Raw genomic sequence first — 17,122 nt, 5'->3', positions numbered from 1 at the left:
CATCTATTTATACGGACTCACTTATAAGTTCCATATGCATTTCTATGTATGTATGTATGTATGTATGTATGTATGTATGTATGTACGTACGTACGTACGTACGTACGTACGTACGTGTGTGTGTGTGTGTATGTATGTATGTATGTATGTATGTATGTATGTATGTATGTATGTATGTATGTATGTATGTATGTATGACTATGTATAACTTTGAATGGTTGGGTGCATGTCAATAAGTGATTTCAATTTTCACATTAAATGATTTCATAATTCATTGCACGTTTGTATTTCTCAGTGAGACTGCATACTCCAAAACCATATCCCAGTCCCTGTGGCCTTCGGAGGTATACTTGGTAAGTGAATAATTTCACTTTTATGGTGGTTTTCTTCAAGGTTCTTTCTGTATTATGTAGGCATCAATTAGCTGTGTATGTCAAGTTAGCTCTGGAAATTGGCTCTTCGAGAACTCAGACGTGTTAACGTCCCTCTTCGCTATAGTTCCTCCCACACTGAAACCATTAGACTGCACAGGTATTTCCTGTGCGCGGTTTTCGGCTAATACATCTAGAAAGTATATCTATAATATTCATTCACCGTTCTCTCCTTGTTTTTCAGTATTATTTACTTAAAAGTATTCACTCCATCAACGACATAACGAAGGACATAAATGACTTCGAGCATGCGCAGTAAGTACAGTTTGAGTAGTTGTTTGTGTGAACTTTACCTTTTCTTTAATATATTGAAACATGTGCTGAACCATAATAAACCCTGCACCCTGGTGGAGGGTCTACGGCTGTACGAAATAACTTCGTACGAAGTTTGAACTCTTTGAACTCTTTATGGCACATTTAAGATGTGAACAGATTGCCCAACACAAAACGACGTGTAGTTCGAAATTATTGCCCTGGAAAATATTCCACACTAATTTTCACCCTTCATAATTCTTGTTTTGAAACTTGACCCTTTCTTTATAACAGTGAATATTTAGCCGTACACAGAAAGTGACCTTTCACCCTATATACAGGAGTCTGACCACAACCCTTTTCTTTATAACAGTGAATATTTAGCCGTACACAGAAAGTGACCTTTAACCCCATATACAGGAGTCTGATCACAAGATGTCTTGTTGAGATAGACGAAATAAATAACACACACACACATATACCTTACATAGTGTCTGCTCTGCATTGTTATATTTGTAAATTGTTTGTTATCATTAACAAAAACAAAACACAGAGCAGACACAGTGTAAAGGATATGTCTGTGTTATCTTTATTGCGTCTATCTCAACATGTAACCTTATGATCACTCTCACTGACCTCCATACATCATTTCATATTTGCAAGCTAAGACGAAATCTCCTTTAAAACAATCCTAGAACACATCCCTTTTATACAACACAAACCAAAGCTATATACTCTCCAGTTCATATTGTTGTGAATTGGATTAGGCGCCTCAATCCCATCCCCACCCTCATCCCCACCCTCATCCCCACCCCAGCCAGCGAAACCTTAAAATGGACAGATTCCAACAAGATATATAGATGATATCCACAGTCGTAAAAAAGCCACGATATACTAGTTTTAATAACATTTGGCTGACGATACTCTTTACAGGTTAAATCTTGCCCGATTAGAAGTTTATTTCGAAGAGATGACATATACGGAGATTTCCGAGGTACCAAAATATGAGGTATGTAATGGTGTGGTTCCTAAAATTGAAACAAGCGAGATTTCTTGACTATGATTAAAAACCACCCTGACCACAGACAAACAAATCTTTGTCAGAAATTCAATGATTTCCATATACAGATAGTTTCCTTTTTATTTCATTTTAATGATAATATTGTTCTTGAAAGAAGTTTCATACCATAATATTTACCAGAAACATTCAAAAATATTCATTTTATTTATATAATATCTAAATAAAATATCTTTAGGCACTCATTATTATCGGGGGGTATATTTGATATATTGCAGTAACAGTAGGGTCCATTATAACATTATAGTCACATTGTTTTTTCATCTTCTCCACACACCCCTCTGATGTCTTAATTGTTTACAAGTGGCTGATAGATATGTTCCCATTGTCTTTCAGGGTGTTTATAATTTACTCGCTGAGATTGGTGGTGTCGTTGGTCTTTATGTTGGGTTGTCCTTCATTACGGTGGTAGAATTCCTTGAGTTCATCTTTGATCTCATCAAACATACCTGCAAAAAGGCGGGAACCGCTGGGAAGCTATAAACCTAAACGTGATATCGAATACCTTCAGGATTACAAAGTTACAACAAGTGTCGTTTTGAGATCCTTCCCAAAGACACATTAAAGAACACTTGGGGTGCACTGAAACACAAATTTAAAGTGGAGTGTCCGAGTCTACAGTTTGGAGAAAATGAAAAATGATGTGCGGTTGATCAAGTTGAAAATTTCCAAGACCGTCTATTTATAGAGAAGGGGGTCAACTTCTAATTCTAAGAAGAGAGCATTTTGAGTAAAAATATTGCACGTCTAGCAATAAATAAGACTTTGTATTTTATTGATATTTTGATTTACACACAATATCCATGAAGTGTAGGAACAAAAAAAATAAGAAATATATTTTAAATTCCTCATTAGATGAGAAAATAGTTGTATAACTTATCATTATAACGTATCATTCTCGTAAACCAGAGCTGTTATTTCTTCCGCTACACTTCGAAATAACGAGACTGTTCTTACAGCACGTTTCGACGGTGCCGTAAAAGAGGCCGTGGTTTGCAACGATGTAACTTTTACACGGAGAGAAAAGCTATGCCAAATTCTCAGGGTTGGGAAAATACAGTTTAGAATTGGATATACAATATTTATATAATATGTAAATAGAATGTTGTTTCATATTTGAATTTAGTGAGTAATCAATACAAATGCATTCGTCAAAACCTACAGTATTACATTTTGTATATACGACAACTATCTATTGACACTTGAAGTTGTAGATTTTTATCTGTTAGAAAAGTCTATCCTAGGAAATAAGATAACTCTTTACAATATCGCACATGGTATGTTATGATTCACATCATCGCATCACAGTTACTCGTAATACAATTTTCGCATATCTGATTTTCCTGAACAGCCATTCCACTATTGTAATACAATCATGTATCTCTGGTTTTATTGAACACTACCAAATAAAAATTGTTTGTTTTAGTACTTGATTTTATTGGCCAATTAATCTATTTATTAAGATAGTGGTTGAAATGAGTGAATGGGTGGACGAATAATTGAATTTTTAATATTGTTCTACAGTTAGGATAAAAACTATAATGATGATAATCCATTGTAAATTCCTAGCCTAACAAATCAACACAAACAAATTAAAACAAACAGAATCGATGTTATACCGAAGACCCTAACCTCCTTTCAATCGAAAGGGTGGCCATTGGTTTATTACCACTGTAGTATACAGACCAATATTTAAAAGAAATTTCAGTTACTTTTCAAATTGCACACACGACACACGATAATTCATAACCATCAACATACGGAGCGCATGGTATAGCACTGCCTGCTGGACAGCGGCCTTCCACCGAGTACAGAAATGCCGAATTGACGTCTGTAGCTGAGCCTAGAACAACTCTTCCCTCCACGTCAACACATACATGATCAACCGTTCCATAGCTAGTTCGCTCTGCCATGAGAAACCCCTTGTATTCAACATCCCATCCATCAGGACAGGTATTTTGGGCTGGATACACAATAATGTTATTGTGAGTGCCATCTAGACAAACGGCACATGGAATGTCATGATATTGCCTATCAAGGAACGGACCGGATGGGTTGCGATACTCAGTGTGATATAGGTAGGCACGATCAGTTTGAACACCAGTTGTTACGTTGTCCATGTCATACAGCGGCACAATAGGCAGACACAAATGATTTGCGCCATTACCACTTTGACTGTAAAGTTGTCCGCTCATGACACCTAAAATACAAATACAGAAAGAACTATCCTATAGCCAAACAAACAAACTTACCTAGGAAATATTAAGAATAAAGATTTTATCTGACATTTTTACGGCACCGTCAGAGATGCAGTGAGAATGCTATTACTGAGAACCAATCAGTCAGAAATTAACCGCTTGATTACTCTATCAAAACGTATCATAAATGACATCATAACAAAAAGTTATTTCTTAACACTGCGCTTCTCCATGTAGCTTGGCATCCTGTATACATGATTTAATGTCATAACTGCTATACGCTCATGTTTATGCATAATTATATGATGTAATTCTCTCTGTAAAAAGTTAGGTCTTCATGAACCTCTAATGATACATGTAGTACTCTGTGTAATGATCCAGCGACTGTCACACATAAGCATCTAAAACAAAACGAAATCGTTTTGTAAAAGGTTGTTGTTTTATGAATATTGGAATTTTATCCAGCTTTGCCATTTACCATTTTTATTAGCTGTAAATGGAGTATTATATTTTTGATCAGACAACCAACAATATATTCACTGAAAATTGTTTAAAAATAGACATTGTACATTTCAATTAAATGTCGATTTTATCCAGACGTACTTACAGTAACAGGTTGAAATGGTGGTCACATTTGGGGGCGCTAATTTGTTTAGGTGCGGACCCTAAAATCAAGTTGATTGGATTAGATGTACCATATTGTGTGTACAGTAGCACCACTACATTTACCCACATGTGATGCAAAGTGATTCAATACTGTTACGGGTGATATTACGAATAGGTTATTGTATTTAACAAACAATTTCAGAAAATGTTCCAGTTTCAGCTTAGTGCAATTTAGATAAGATGTTACAAAAATAAGAAATGTAAGTGTTATATACCGTTGTAGACAAGGTCCATACCAGCATGGCAATTATTGTGACCCCATCGTGTAAAAACAACACCTGTTGTATCCAACGCTGTCGAAATTGGCTCTGTAGAAGAATGAATAGATGAAGGACAGGTCAGTTACAAACTTTGTTGATGGAAATTAAAGATGGTATAGTAATAATGGAACTACTATGTCACAAAACATATCAGATATCTTAAGGTCGACTGTCAATCAAGGAATCTTAACTTACCGGGTACAAGTCCTGTCTTAGAAGTCTCATCAAAAAAGTGACTGTCAAAGGCAGATCCTAATGTCACCAATATCAGGCAAGTATATGGTGTACGTAATGTACAAGTCATTATTGGCGATTGTTGTTTTGAATAACATAAAATGATAAACTATGAGTTGCAAAGTCTTTAAAAAACATTAACATTCTCTAAATAAGCACGTGACATGTGGTAACCAATTACAGGTATTTATAGATACCATGGACGAAAAGTCGACAGCTGTAAAACGTTGTTTGATTCTTTGTGAAGCGTGTCTGCTGCAGGTGACAATCAAGAATAAGGTATGTATTTCCATAGATAACGATATCTTTACCTTTAGCTACCAAAAAGAAGGGCGGCGATAGTTTATCTATTGCGATATATTATTCAATTTGAAAGAGATAACAGTGTTGGCTTTTTCCATAAGATGGGGGTAAACATAAATATGGAGTTATAGAACTAAAATTTGGTGGGTGGTCAGTCAGTCTTTTATGCTGAAAATCATTAAAAGTCACGTCGAATGATGGGACTAGTCAGTTTAAACGGGGTACACAAGGTCTTTGACGTTTTCTAAATTAAACACTCAGTTATATAGTATAACATATCAAATATTATATAATTATCCCCAATTCAATATATTGATGTTATATTTTGTATTTCAACTCAGGAAACTATATAAAATAGTGTTCTGAAAATAGTGGTCTAATATTAAACACGCGTTTGTAAAGCCCATATTTTTCATGATAAATTAATGTAATGACGACAACTTTGGGTTATGTCAACAGTTTACTGATAATTTGATAATGATACCATTTTGATAGACTCAATAATCAATTATTTACCCAAATTGACCTTCAGGATGGAGTATTCCAAAACAACAAAGTAAGAGATGTCACCATATCTAGAGGAATTGTAAAGGAGTAGAATATTTATTTAAAAGTTTGAAGAAATTGAGAAAGTTTTGCGAATGGTATTTTCAATGGAAGGATGTAGGTATTTCTTGCGTTCCGATCTATGGTCATTGCATTGCCGGATTATAGGTTTCTAGAATGCCGTCAACAACTCTAACATTCATATTTGGATATTGACAAGCAGACAGACACAGACACAGACACAGACACAGACACAGACACAGACACAGACACAGACACAAACAAACACAAACACAAACACAAACACAAACACAAACACAAACACAAACACAAACACAAACACAAACACAAACACAAACACAAACACAAACAAACACAAACACACTAATACACACACACACACACACACATATATATATATACATATACATATATATATATATATACATATATTAGTGTAGGGCTATTATATATGTCTATGATAAATCATACTCAATTACACAGCTGGTGTGTTCTCGACTAGCTATTGGAAGATAACAAGAACAGTTTCTTTTTAAAATCAGATAAATATATGAACTGTGTAATTTGGCATTTTCCCCGTCGCACCGTGTTCATCACCTTCTGTCTACTTCGTGTGTTGGATTTCGGTACGATATTTGCGATACATTATTGGTAGATACCAGACACGTGAGTTGACTCATCCAGTTCATGTCAGCAAGGTAAATGAAAATTGGTGAGATTGAACCCAGTTCCATTGATTTCCAAGCATACATCTAGTTTGTGTAACTAAAACCAAGGAATGTCCTTCAAAGTTACACTTCTGTTGTGGGTCTTGTATCTGTCTTCAAACTCGGGAGCTGATTCAGGTAGGGTTCTACGAGGATGTAACGGAGATGATATTAGTATGATAGTATTAATATGATAGTATTTTTCTAACTATAGTGAATAGAGAGGAAATTTTACATTTATTATCTCTCTCTCTCTCTCTCTCTCTCTCTCTCTCTCTCTCTCTCTCTCTCTCTCTCTCTCCCCCCTCAATAATATAAGGGACACATCGATATTGTGGCTGTGGTAAGTTGCTAACACGCTACACTAACTTCTGCTCATAGCTAATTTCTCACTGGATTTTTTTGTCTGTCTGTCTGTCTGTCTGTCTGTCTGTCTGTCTGTCTCTCTCTCTCTCTCTCTCTCTCTCTCTCTCTCTCTCTCTCTCTCTCTCTCTCTCTCTCTCTCTCTCTCTCTCTCTCTCTCTCTCTCTCTCTCTCTCTCTCTCTCTCTCTCTCTCTCTCTCTCTCTCTCTCTCTCTCTCTCTCTCCAGAACCGATTACTCCCGGTGGTGTTGTCTTTCTGAGATGGGGTCATAATAATTGCCCGGTTAACACGACAGAGGTGTACAATGGTTAGTAATTTTCTATTATGTTGAGTTGACATTAATATCACGTTATTTGCTTGAATACGTTTGTCATTCCACATATATACGTAATGTGGGGAGATTTTTATATTTTAAAAAACCGGAATAATGCCAAATTTGATTTTGTTAATTGTGGATAAGTTTCCTGTATCTCATTTAACAAAATGTATAATTTCTTATTCACATTTGCATTACAATTTATGCACATGAAAGTTAGCATTCAATCAAAAAAGTAGTCTTGCTGAGCTCGCGGCAATAGAAGTCAAAGTTGTAAGATAGTTACTATCACGATTATATTCAAAAATTGAAGCACCTTCTGACTCTTGAAGAAGCTCCCCTTTACCATTTCACCAAGTAGACTAGTGTAATGTTTGCAGTAGTATTCTATTTACACTTTGTTTATCATTCTTTCACGAGTTGGTCAGAAACGATAAGATATTGAAACTTGAAAAGTTTATTTTAGTATGTTATTTGAATAATTCTGCCAGGTAAGTGTTTATCACATCCCAAATTACATATAAAACCCTCTCTAACACACCTTACTGAAACTCTTGTCCAACCATTATTAGCAAAGCTCACCATAATTCATTACAGGAATCATGGCCAGCAAATATTACAACCACCCTGGAAATGGAGCAAACTACTTGTGTTTACCCATTTTGCCAGATTATGATGAAAATGAAGTTGAAAGCGATATCCAACTTGACCGAGGTTACTTATACCACACCGAATATTCAGGAAGTACAGGTCCATTTGTGGATAAGCGGTATCATGATGTTTCATGCGCTGTTTGTTTGGACGACCTCCACGACAATATTATCATGTATCCAGCGAGGAATGATTGTCCGAGTGATTGGGACGTGGTTTATCATGGCTTTCTGATGGCAGGGAGAAACAGTTACCAAACGACTGAACACGTCTGCGTGGATGTTGAAGGAGGCTTCATAGTAGGTACAGCGGAAAGCGTTATCGGCGGACGACTGTATCCTGTAGAAGGTCGATGTCCCACCGGTAGTTCTATACCGTGTGCTCCGTACGTTGATGGTTATGAACTGACATGTGCAATTTGTGCAAAATAGAATTTCAGTTGGTTTCATTCTAAACATAATTTTGAATTGTATTGACCACCATGTACTGATAGAACATAATAAACCGAAATAAAACCAAACATATTCACTTTGGGAACATGCATTTCTGTTCTTGTACGTATACGTTAACTTCTTATAAACTCACTATACTTTTATGAACTATTTACGTCCATTTGGCGAGGGGTCGTAGACTTTAGACGATGACATATTGATAAGGTGTTGAGGTTATAGCAATGGGAAGATGATCAATCCAGACCTGGGCTTCTTAACTTGGCAAATATAAATAGTAACTTGCATCGAGGTAAAGAATCATTTCTTCAACCAATCGCAGTATTAAATTTATTAAGTTCTCGTTGGCAACATCCGTCAAATATGGAGCCATACCGTCATAAAAAGGCATGCGGAAAAAGAAAGACAAAGATCAACCCTGCGTAAATCAAACACCTATTACGTCAAACGTTAGAAATGGATGGACATGCATCTCTGTGTGTACTTATACTATATGTACTTGCACCTCTATGTAGATAGACTACCCCGGATAATTAAAATTGTGATTTTGTCAATTCCTATCAGGACCCCATTAGTCGTATGTATGTATGTATGTATGTATGTATGTATGTATGTATGTATGTATGTATGTATGTATGTATGTATGTATGTATGTATGTATGTACGCAGGCACATGTGTGTGTGTGAACAATTATAACGAAGTTCCTTTGTCTTCATTTATTTTCTGTCAGTCTTCATTCGACTACTTCATTTACTAGGTCGAGGGGACTCTATGGTCTGGGTCATTTATCTATGTATTTGTATTTGTTGTTGTATGTGTTGTTGTTGTTGTTGTTGTTGTTGTTGTTGTTGTTGTTGTTTGGTGTCTGCAAAGTGCAGATCGTATTTGAGACACTGTAGGATACACTATGCTTGTCACGTGGCCTAACACCGCTACAAGTCCCGTGTTTTCTCATGAATGCGAGACATGTTACAGAGCTACCTTTGGAAACATAAACCATGACAAATTAGACATGATATATTTACATTCACAGCTGACTGACAGACAGACAGACAGACAGACAGACAGACAGACAGACAGACAGACAGACAGACAGACAGACAGACGGAGAGGACGGGACAGACAGACAGACAGACAGACAGACAGACAGACAGACAGACTGACTGACTGACTGACAAATATTATTTCAACTCTTCACCATTTATTCTACTCGTAAATGCATAACAAATTTATTACACAATTTGTTGAAATATCGAATACATCGCAATTTGACAATGTTTACAAGAATTTAACTACAAAGCACATATAGTACAAGACAATTCATATCCCTCAACATACGGAGCACATGGTATGGCACTCCCAGCTGGGCAGTGAGCTTCTACAGAATGAAGTCGACCCCCATTAACAGCTGCACTTGTACCCAACATTGCTCTCCCTTCGACGTCAACACAGACATGTTCCGTTGTTTGCTGATCACTTCTGCCTGCCATCAGAAATCCCTGATATTCAATGTCCCATCCAGCCGGGCAGTCTCTCCTTGCTGGATACATTATAACGTTATTATGGAAGTCATCTAAACAAACTGCACATATTGCATCATGGTATTGCTTATCTGCTAAGGGACCAGTACTGCCGTAATATTCAGTGTGGTAAATACGTGCACGATCAGTTTGCACACCGGGTTCAATTTCACTCTCATCGTAGTCTGGGATAAGAGGTAAACACAGGTAGTTCCCGCCATCTCCACTGTCAGTGTAATATTTACTACCCATTACACCTGGAAAGTAAAAGAAATATCACCATGATATTTGATTGTTTGGTCAAATATAATTTCCCTCTTTTTCTTCACAATTCGCCAAAAGACGACAGTGCAGTGTGTGAAAGAGATGTTTCATTAAACATGATGTTGGTACAAATTATCACAAAGGTTGATACTAAAATTACCATTATTACCACTACTCTGAAGAGCACAGTTTAAGGCCTCGTGCTGTCATGATTATAAAAATGCTTTTTTTTTTGCGACGTATGGTCATGTATGTCATGGATATTCCACAGAGTTAAAATATAAGATTTTAGGATGATGGCGCCTAAATACTACTGTAGAGAGAGTTCATTATTAAACCTTCAACGCGTAACTGGTAATAGAATACTCAACACATGTGAATTGTTTGATAAACTTATAGTAATATTAGTAATATCATTATTATCATCATCATTATTATTATTATTATCATCTTTATTGCCATAAATATAAAAATTATACAATGGAATTCGCTTTGGTTATACGTAGCTCGGTTAAAACACAAACAGTGTGGATATGAATAATATTAAAAGTGGTAAATATATACATATATGCTAATACGCCAAAAAAAATTACCAATCATTTAAAATACGAACTGACAGAGGATAAAAACTATTTTTGAAGCGATTTGTTTTGGTTTTGATTGCTTTATATCGATAATATCAAACATACTTCAATAACACTTACCACTATATACCTGTTTGGTGTTAACTGGACAATCGTTATGACCCCACCTCGTGAATACGACACCGGTGAGAGCTGTGGTTTCTACAACAGAAAGCAGACGAGGGAAAAAATTAGCTACTGTGTATGTTTTTATCAAATCAATAACGAAGCAGATTGGCAGTACGCATTCAAATATCATATGAATCATGAAACTATCACTGATAGCGGGAAGTCATATTGAAAGTAGTGACCATAAAATGTCTAAATAATACATTTATACTGAATTAAGACTGTAGACCTTCATTTTACAGTGAAGTACTCAAGAATCGAATAGAGTATTGTGTTAATGTTTAGAAATGAAACCTTATTACCTGAACCAGCCTTTCTCTCATTGTTGTGAGCTTCTACGTTGGCAAACACAGCGAAAATGACAATCGGCAAAATAAGGATACAATCCATCGTTAAAGTGTGTGGGGTTAAGTCAGACGGTGGTATGTGTCGTGTGAAATAAACCAATGAAGGTTTACATAACCCGTCTCTGTACACCCGACAGGAGATTGCTGTTTGTTCCATGTGACCATTTTCCACCAATTACACATCTTGGTGGTGGCCTGTGAGAATTTAACATGCTGAGTAAATGAGTTGTTAGAAGCGTTCGGTGGACTGGAGCTGCATTGGACAAACTTACGCGATGAATACAACGTGTAATCTGATTATAAAACGAAACCTCCATTGCCCTCCTCTCCCTTGGCCCCACTCCCTTTCTCTTCCAATAAATAGACCCAGAACACGTGACAGCTTGGTTTTAAGGTACCATCAGATATACGTTATTACTAGTAATATGAATGCTTACTGATACCAAATACATTTTAGGAGATGAGAACATTTTACGACGCGGAGGGGGGGGGGGGCTGAGGAGAAAATAGGACGGGAACGAAAACATTATGAGTGTGACGGAGTGTCATGGAAAAGTCAGAGATTAAGAGCAAAATCTGTCATGGCTCCCCTTTTAGCTTGTCAAGCCCCCCACCCCCCTTCGCGACACGAATTGTGTTAAAGCCCACTTCCTCAGCCGTAAATTCTAATCGTTTAATAATGTAAGAGTAAGTAGGCATTTCTAAATAAAGGTGATTGAGGGCGTATGAGCAGTGTACTGGAGAGATGCTATATACAATGAGAATAGTATTGGGGTGAGGAATGTGATCAGAACCACTATGTATATGTTCAAGATTTAGCAAAGAATTACAGGTAGAGGAACAATTTTTAAATGTGTAATTAGAGTTACTTCTTGTTTTGTAATTATTTTTCAAAAGTAATTTTATCAACCCAGCTTCGAAAGAGCTACAAAACCTTTACACAACAGCTTACAAAGCATAGACAAACTTTTTCAACATTTGTTATAATTGACAAAATATTTTTTCCTTATTTGTATTGTATTGTATTGTATTGTATTGTATTGTATTGTATTGTATTGTATTGTATTGCATTGCATTGCATTGCATTGCATTGCATTGCATTGTATTGTATTGTATTGTATTGTATTGTATTACTATTTGCATATTCAGACCTTTGAGACCTTTGAGATATTCTGTTTTAGTGAATTGTGAATTGTGGGAATTGTCGACCTCTTTCATCAAACCGGAGTTAATTTCTCTTCCTAACTTATTCAGCCATGTATATATGTGCGTGATAACCGCAAGGTGTTTTGCACAGTATCAAGCAGAAGCAGAAACAGAATTTAATCAATATAACAGTGCAGTGTATTCCTCCCATAACAACATGAAAAGAAAGCCCCTTGTTTCTTGTCCAGCACGTATTGCCTGTGCACGACTACGTACAGGACGTGGTCATGCAGTTGTCAAAGCGTGAAGTACAGCGCCATCTCTCGATATAAAAGAATAAAAGGCCAAGGGTACACATACAAAAGCGTATGGGAACTATTATTATGACGCATTTCTAATATATTATGTTTATCGAAATTTTGATTAATCACATGACCATTGAATATCGATGATTATGTAAATTATTGATGTTCTAGCAATCAGCATTGATCTTAAAATCATATCTTATCATTATCTCAGTATATATATATATATGTATATATATATATATATATATATATATAAATATATATATATATATATATATATATATATATATATTTATATATATATAAATATATATATAGATTGTAAGGATATTATGTAAATTAGTCAGTAATATGCAACTCACAACCACCATGTGATGATGTGAGTCAAGATACAATTAACATATCTATCCATTTATTTGAGATTCTTTCTAATACAGTTTATATAACCTACTCTATATAACCGCAAATCTCATTAATTATGCAAATTTGTCATGTAATATTCACCTGACATTCATCGCTTCCATAGACATATATGTCATAGTATCCATAAAGCTATCCACATGAATCGCTAGCGTTGTCGAGATATTGCATAATACATCTTGACAATCAAGAAAGACACACCAACAAGACTATCACAAACCAAGGTATATGATATTTAGAGAATATATTCACAAGGTATTGTCTGATTGTAAAATTTCTTTAATTATGCATATACCACTAATTATGCAAATTCATTTCAAACCGGAATATGTATTTCACACCGTCCCAATTGTCTTAAAATTGTGCTGCCTTCATTGCCCTGGACTTGAAGGATTGCTAATAGAATGTCTTCTTTTTCCGACATTCGACGACGTATACCTTATGAACGAGTGACCATACAACCCATTTTATATCAGTATAGTGGTAGCACTTTTAAATGGTTTATTTCATGTTAGACTTGACATATACCAAGAATTTCGATCTTGTTATCTTAAAGTTCAGCATATTCAGTTTCTTGGTTTCTGCATGGTTGTATCAAACATAACCAGTGAACACTAACATTGAAGCGGGCTGTAACTATAGTTACTAAATAGCAATGCCAAATACTACGTGTTACATTCAGTGGACCGATGTTCACCTGACTTTATTTTGAAACAAGACAAACGGTGTACTATGGGTACAATATTCGACGTTGTAGGCGTTCTTTCCATCACACAGTTCCACCTTACACGAGATTGCAACGTTGACGAAACGAGTCGGTCTTCCAAATGCATAAAGTCGATGTTATTTGTAAACATTATATCAGACATGTGGGGTTAAAAGATATGTTTAGGTCTGTTGCTTTGTTGAAACTATTTGAAAGACCTTCTATGGAAATAATTGACACCCCTTTGGAAATATCCTCAAATTAATGAATTTTGTATTCTATGTAAATTACCAAATGAAAACATACATACCATGGAAATCAAATCTACAACATATCTATGTTATAGTATTCATCACCATATCTACTCAGTTCAACGGAATCTAGCGTTGTCATCTTATTTAAAGACACGTATTTATAAGAATCATAAAACCCCTTTGAATATAACACAATGAACCATAATTTTAGATTTGTCTGTTACTCGTGGAAGATAATTTCAACGACTTTAGTGAAAGGGTATTGCCAATGATTTTGTGATATAAACATGGTCTGCCAAAACTATACCATATATTTACTAAGGTATCATCAATTTGTCAAATCAATATTTATCGTCTGATTACTAAAATGCTGCAAATTACTACCAAACCAGAGTGACTATATAGTTTCAATTAGGCGGCACAATGGTTTTTACATCTCGCACAACATTTTTTTTGTTATAAATTATATAGAACAAAGTACAGACACTGATAATTTGCAAGCACAGAAAATGATACATTTTATCTCACTATGAACACAAATCAACATAACTGTCGGATGCACAACAAGAAAGATTCAAACACAAAACTGTTTTTTTTTTATGTTCAGTGAGACAAAATGTAATGTTTCATATGTGTGCACGCTATCAATGCCTGTATTTTGTTTGTGTAATTCGTACCAAAAATGCTGTGTTAAGACATCGTACAGCCTAGTAATTGAAACTCTATAGTATTACTAGTTTGGTAGTACTGTTGTCAATAATTTTATTACGTCACACTGTTATTCAGATTGTTAAACTTATATGAAAAATTTGACCGAGTAGAGTGAAGTGACCTCTTTCGAAATACAAATGTATTCTCCAATTAGTGAATTGAATAGTGGAATTTATCAAAACTAAACACACCATTTAATCATCCTTCCTATGTCCTGAATTATTCTCACTACGAATAGATTTTGATCATTTGGTATTCACACCCTCAGACACTCTAATTTCAAATAATTTCTTTATCAAAAGTTCGCTTATGCCCTCAACCATTTCTAGAGATAAAGCGTGTGCATGGATAAATTACAAAGATGTAAAGCCTGGGAAATATTGAATAATTCATGAAACTACCTGTCAGAGGCAGTATAATTTTGAATATGTTGGATAAAACCTTCCTTTCAACGAAATCTGATATTCACTTCTACTTTGTTGAAATAGTAATATCATATCAGAAGTTTAGTTTTAGTTGTCAGTTAGTACATGTAAGTCACTGAACGAGTTAATTAATCAATCAGTCAGTCAGTCAGTCAGTCAGTCAGTCAGTGGGTCGGCTGTTTCAAGTTTGGTGATCGAGTGAAAGAGTGAGAGAGTCAGTCAGTATTAGTAGTAGTAGTCGTAGTAGTAGTGGTGGTGGTGGTGGTGGTGGTGGTGGTGGTGGTGGTAGTAGCAGCAGCAGCAGTAGTAGTAGTAGTAGTAGTAGTAGTAGTAGTAGTAGTAGTAGTAGTAGTAGTAGTTGTTGTTGTTGTTGTTGTTGTTGTTGATGATGACAACACCACTTACTCACTCACTCACTCTCTCACTCACTCACTCACTCACTCACTCACTCACTCACTCACTCACTCACTCATCCATCCATCCATCCACCCGCCCGCCCGCTCACCCACCCACCCACCCACCCACCCACCCACTCACTCACTCACTCACTCACTCACTCACCCAGACACCCACCCACCCACCCACCCACCCACCCACTCACTCACTCACTCACTCACTCACTCACTCACTCACCCACTCCCGTATGTACTAGGTCATTCATTTACTCGCTCACTCATTCATTCAAAACCTAGCACCGTGCATTCAACATACAAACGAAGTCGAGCTTGAGTCTAAAATTTGTCATTCTTTCTGTTGAAAGGTGTTTTAATATAACATCCTAATATATTATGATGTACATTCGAATATATAATGAAAATCTTTGCTTCTGTCCTCAAATTGCACACACCACGCATGACAATTCGTGGCCATCAACGTACGGACCACAAGGTATGCCACTACCAGTTGGACAACGACCTTCCACTGAGTATAGAAATGCAGAATTGATAGCCGAGTCTGAACCTAGAAGAGACCTTCCTTCTACGTCAACACATACATGATCAACTGTTCCGTAATTATTTCTCTCTGCCATGAGAAATCCATAGTACTCAGCATCCCATCCACCAGGACAATCAGTTTTAGCAGGGTAAACGATAACGTTGTTGTGAGCATCATCCAGACAAACGGAGCAAGGCACATCATTGTAGCGTTTGTCAAGGAATGGACCAGACGGGTTGCGATACTCCGTGTGATATAGATAGGCACGGTCAGTTTGAACTCCAGTTGCTACGTTGTCCATGTCATATATTGGTACAAAAGGCAGACATAAATGATTTGCGCCATTACCAACTTGATTATAATATCGGCCACTCATGATGCCTGAAATGTAAAAGAGTATTACTTGAAAACTTGTTTTTAATACTAGTATATGTTTCACGTCTATACTGATTCGTTTTCGAAGCTATTTAAACATCATGCTTTAAAGTAATATTTACTTTTCATTTTCGTCTTCGAATGCAGCTACACATAGGTTTGGAAGAGGTGGCCGATTTGGAGTACAACAACTGTCCTCAAAATAAAATCTTAAAGTTGTAGGAATGACAATTAATTAGATAAAAGTTGAGTGTGTCTCGGGGAACAATTTTCCTGACTATCAAAGTTCTGATAACCTCCCCAAAATTTGCCGTACGAACTGTCGAAATCTTGTTCGCAACCCTTTTGAAATAATGAAAGAAATGTGAGGATTCGCCATCTTTTTTTAAAAAGAATATCAACAATCTTTTATTTGGTGGCCATATTGGATTCTAAAATAATGGCTTCATTTTCGTCTCATTTCGCCCTCTATTTCAAACGT

At 36.1% G+C, this 17,122-nt stretch overlaps 4 protein-coding genes across 4 annotated transcripts; 1 reads left to right on the top strand and 3 right to left on the bottom strand.

The window, feature by feature from the left end:
* Positions 1-3,476: 3,476 nt before the first annotated feature.
* LOC144434410 (short-chain collagen C4-like) lies at positions 3,477-5,189 on the bottom strand. The gene is made up of 3 exons (XM_078122861.1): positions 5,081-5,189; positions 4,841-4,933; positions 3,477-3,961 (listed from the first exon to the last, which is right to left on the bottom strand). Exons 1-3 carry the CDS (start codon positions 5,187-5,189, stop codon positions 3,477-3,479), a joined length of 687 nt encoding a protein of 228 aa, XP_077978987.1.
* Positions 5,190-7,978: 2,789 nt separating this feature from the next.
* Positions 7,979-8,458, top strand: LOC144434409 (uncharacterized). Its single transcript, XM_078122860.1, has one exon. The coding sequence runs from the start codon at positions 7,979-7,981 to the stop codon at positions 8,456-8,458; it is 480 nt and encodes a 159-aa protein (XP_077978986.1).
* A 1,311-nt stretch (positions 8,459-9,769) lies between these two features.
* Positions 9,770-11,403, bottom strand: LOC144434408 (uncharacterized). Its single transcript, XM_078122859.1, has 3 exons — positions 11,316-11,403; positions 10,966-11,046; positions 9,770-10,254 (listed from the first exon to the last, which is right to left on the bottom strand). The coding sequence occupies exons 1-3, from the start codon at positions 11,401-11,403 to the stop codon at positions 9,770-9,772; spliced, it is 654 nt and encodes a 217-aa protein (XP_077978985.1).
* A 4,759-nt stretch (positions 11,404-16,162) lies between these two features.
* Positions 16,163-16,642, bottom strand: LOC144434407 (short-chain collagen C4-like). The gene has a single exon (XM_078122858.1). The coding sequence runs from the start codon at positions 16,640-16,642 to the stop codon at positions 16,163-16,165; it is 480 nt and encodes a 159-aa protein (XP_077978984.1).
* Positions 16,643-17,122: the final 480 nt, after the last annotated feature.

The sequence above is a fragment of the Glandiceps talaboti genome, chromosome 4 (genome assembly GCF_964340395.1).
Source record: "Glandiceps talaboti chromosome 4, keGlaTala1.1, whole genome shotgun sequence".
Taxonomy (NCBI): domain Eukaryota; kingdom Metazoa; phylum Hemichordata; class Enteropneusta; family Spengelidae; genus Glandiceps; species Glandiceps talaboti.
Note: the sequence above shows the minus strand (reverse complement) of the source record. Positions and strands in the feature narration are given on the sequence as shown.

Excerpts from the sequence above, each read along its gene's own strand:
- LOC144434410 (XM_078122861.1), bottom strand. The coding sequence starts at position 5,189 with ATGACTTGTACATTACGTACACCATATACTTGCCTGATATTGGTGACA. Across the intron at positions 4,934-5,080 it reads TAAGACAGGACTTGTACCCG|AGCCAATTTCGACAGCGTTG; the intron begins GTAAGTTAAGAT and ends ATTCTTCTACAG. Across the intron at positions 3,962-4,840 it reads TATGGACCTTGTCTACAACG|GTGTCATGAGCGGACAACTT; the intron begins GTATATAACACT and ends TTTGTATTTTAG.
- LOC144434409 (XM_078122860.1), top strand. The coding sequence starts at position 7,979 with ATGGCCAGCAAATATTACAACCACCCTGGAAATGGAGCAAACTACTTG.
- LOC144434408 (XM_078122859.1), bottom strand. The coding sequence starts at position 11,403 with ATGGATTGTATCCTTATTTTGCCGATTGTCATTTTCGCTGTGTTTGCC. Across the intron at positions 11,047-11,315 it reads TGAGAGAAAGGCTGGTTCAG|AAACCACAGCTCTCACCGGT; the intron begins GTAATAAGGTTT and ends TTTCTGTTGTAG. Across the intron at positions 10,255-10,965 it reads CACCAAACAGGTATATAGTG|GTGTAATGGGTAGTAAATAT; the intron begins GTAAGTGTTATT and ends TTTACTTTCCAG.
- LOC144434407 (XM_078122858.1), bottom strand. The coding sequence starts at position 16,642 with ATGAGTGGCCGATATTATAATCAAGTTGGTAATGGCGCAAATCATTTA.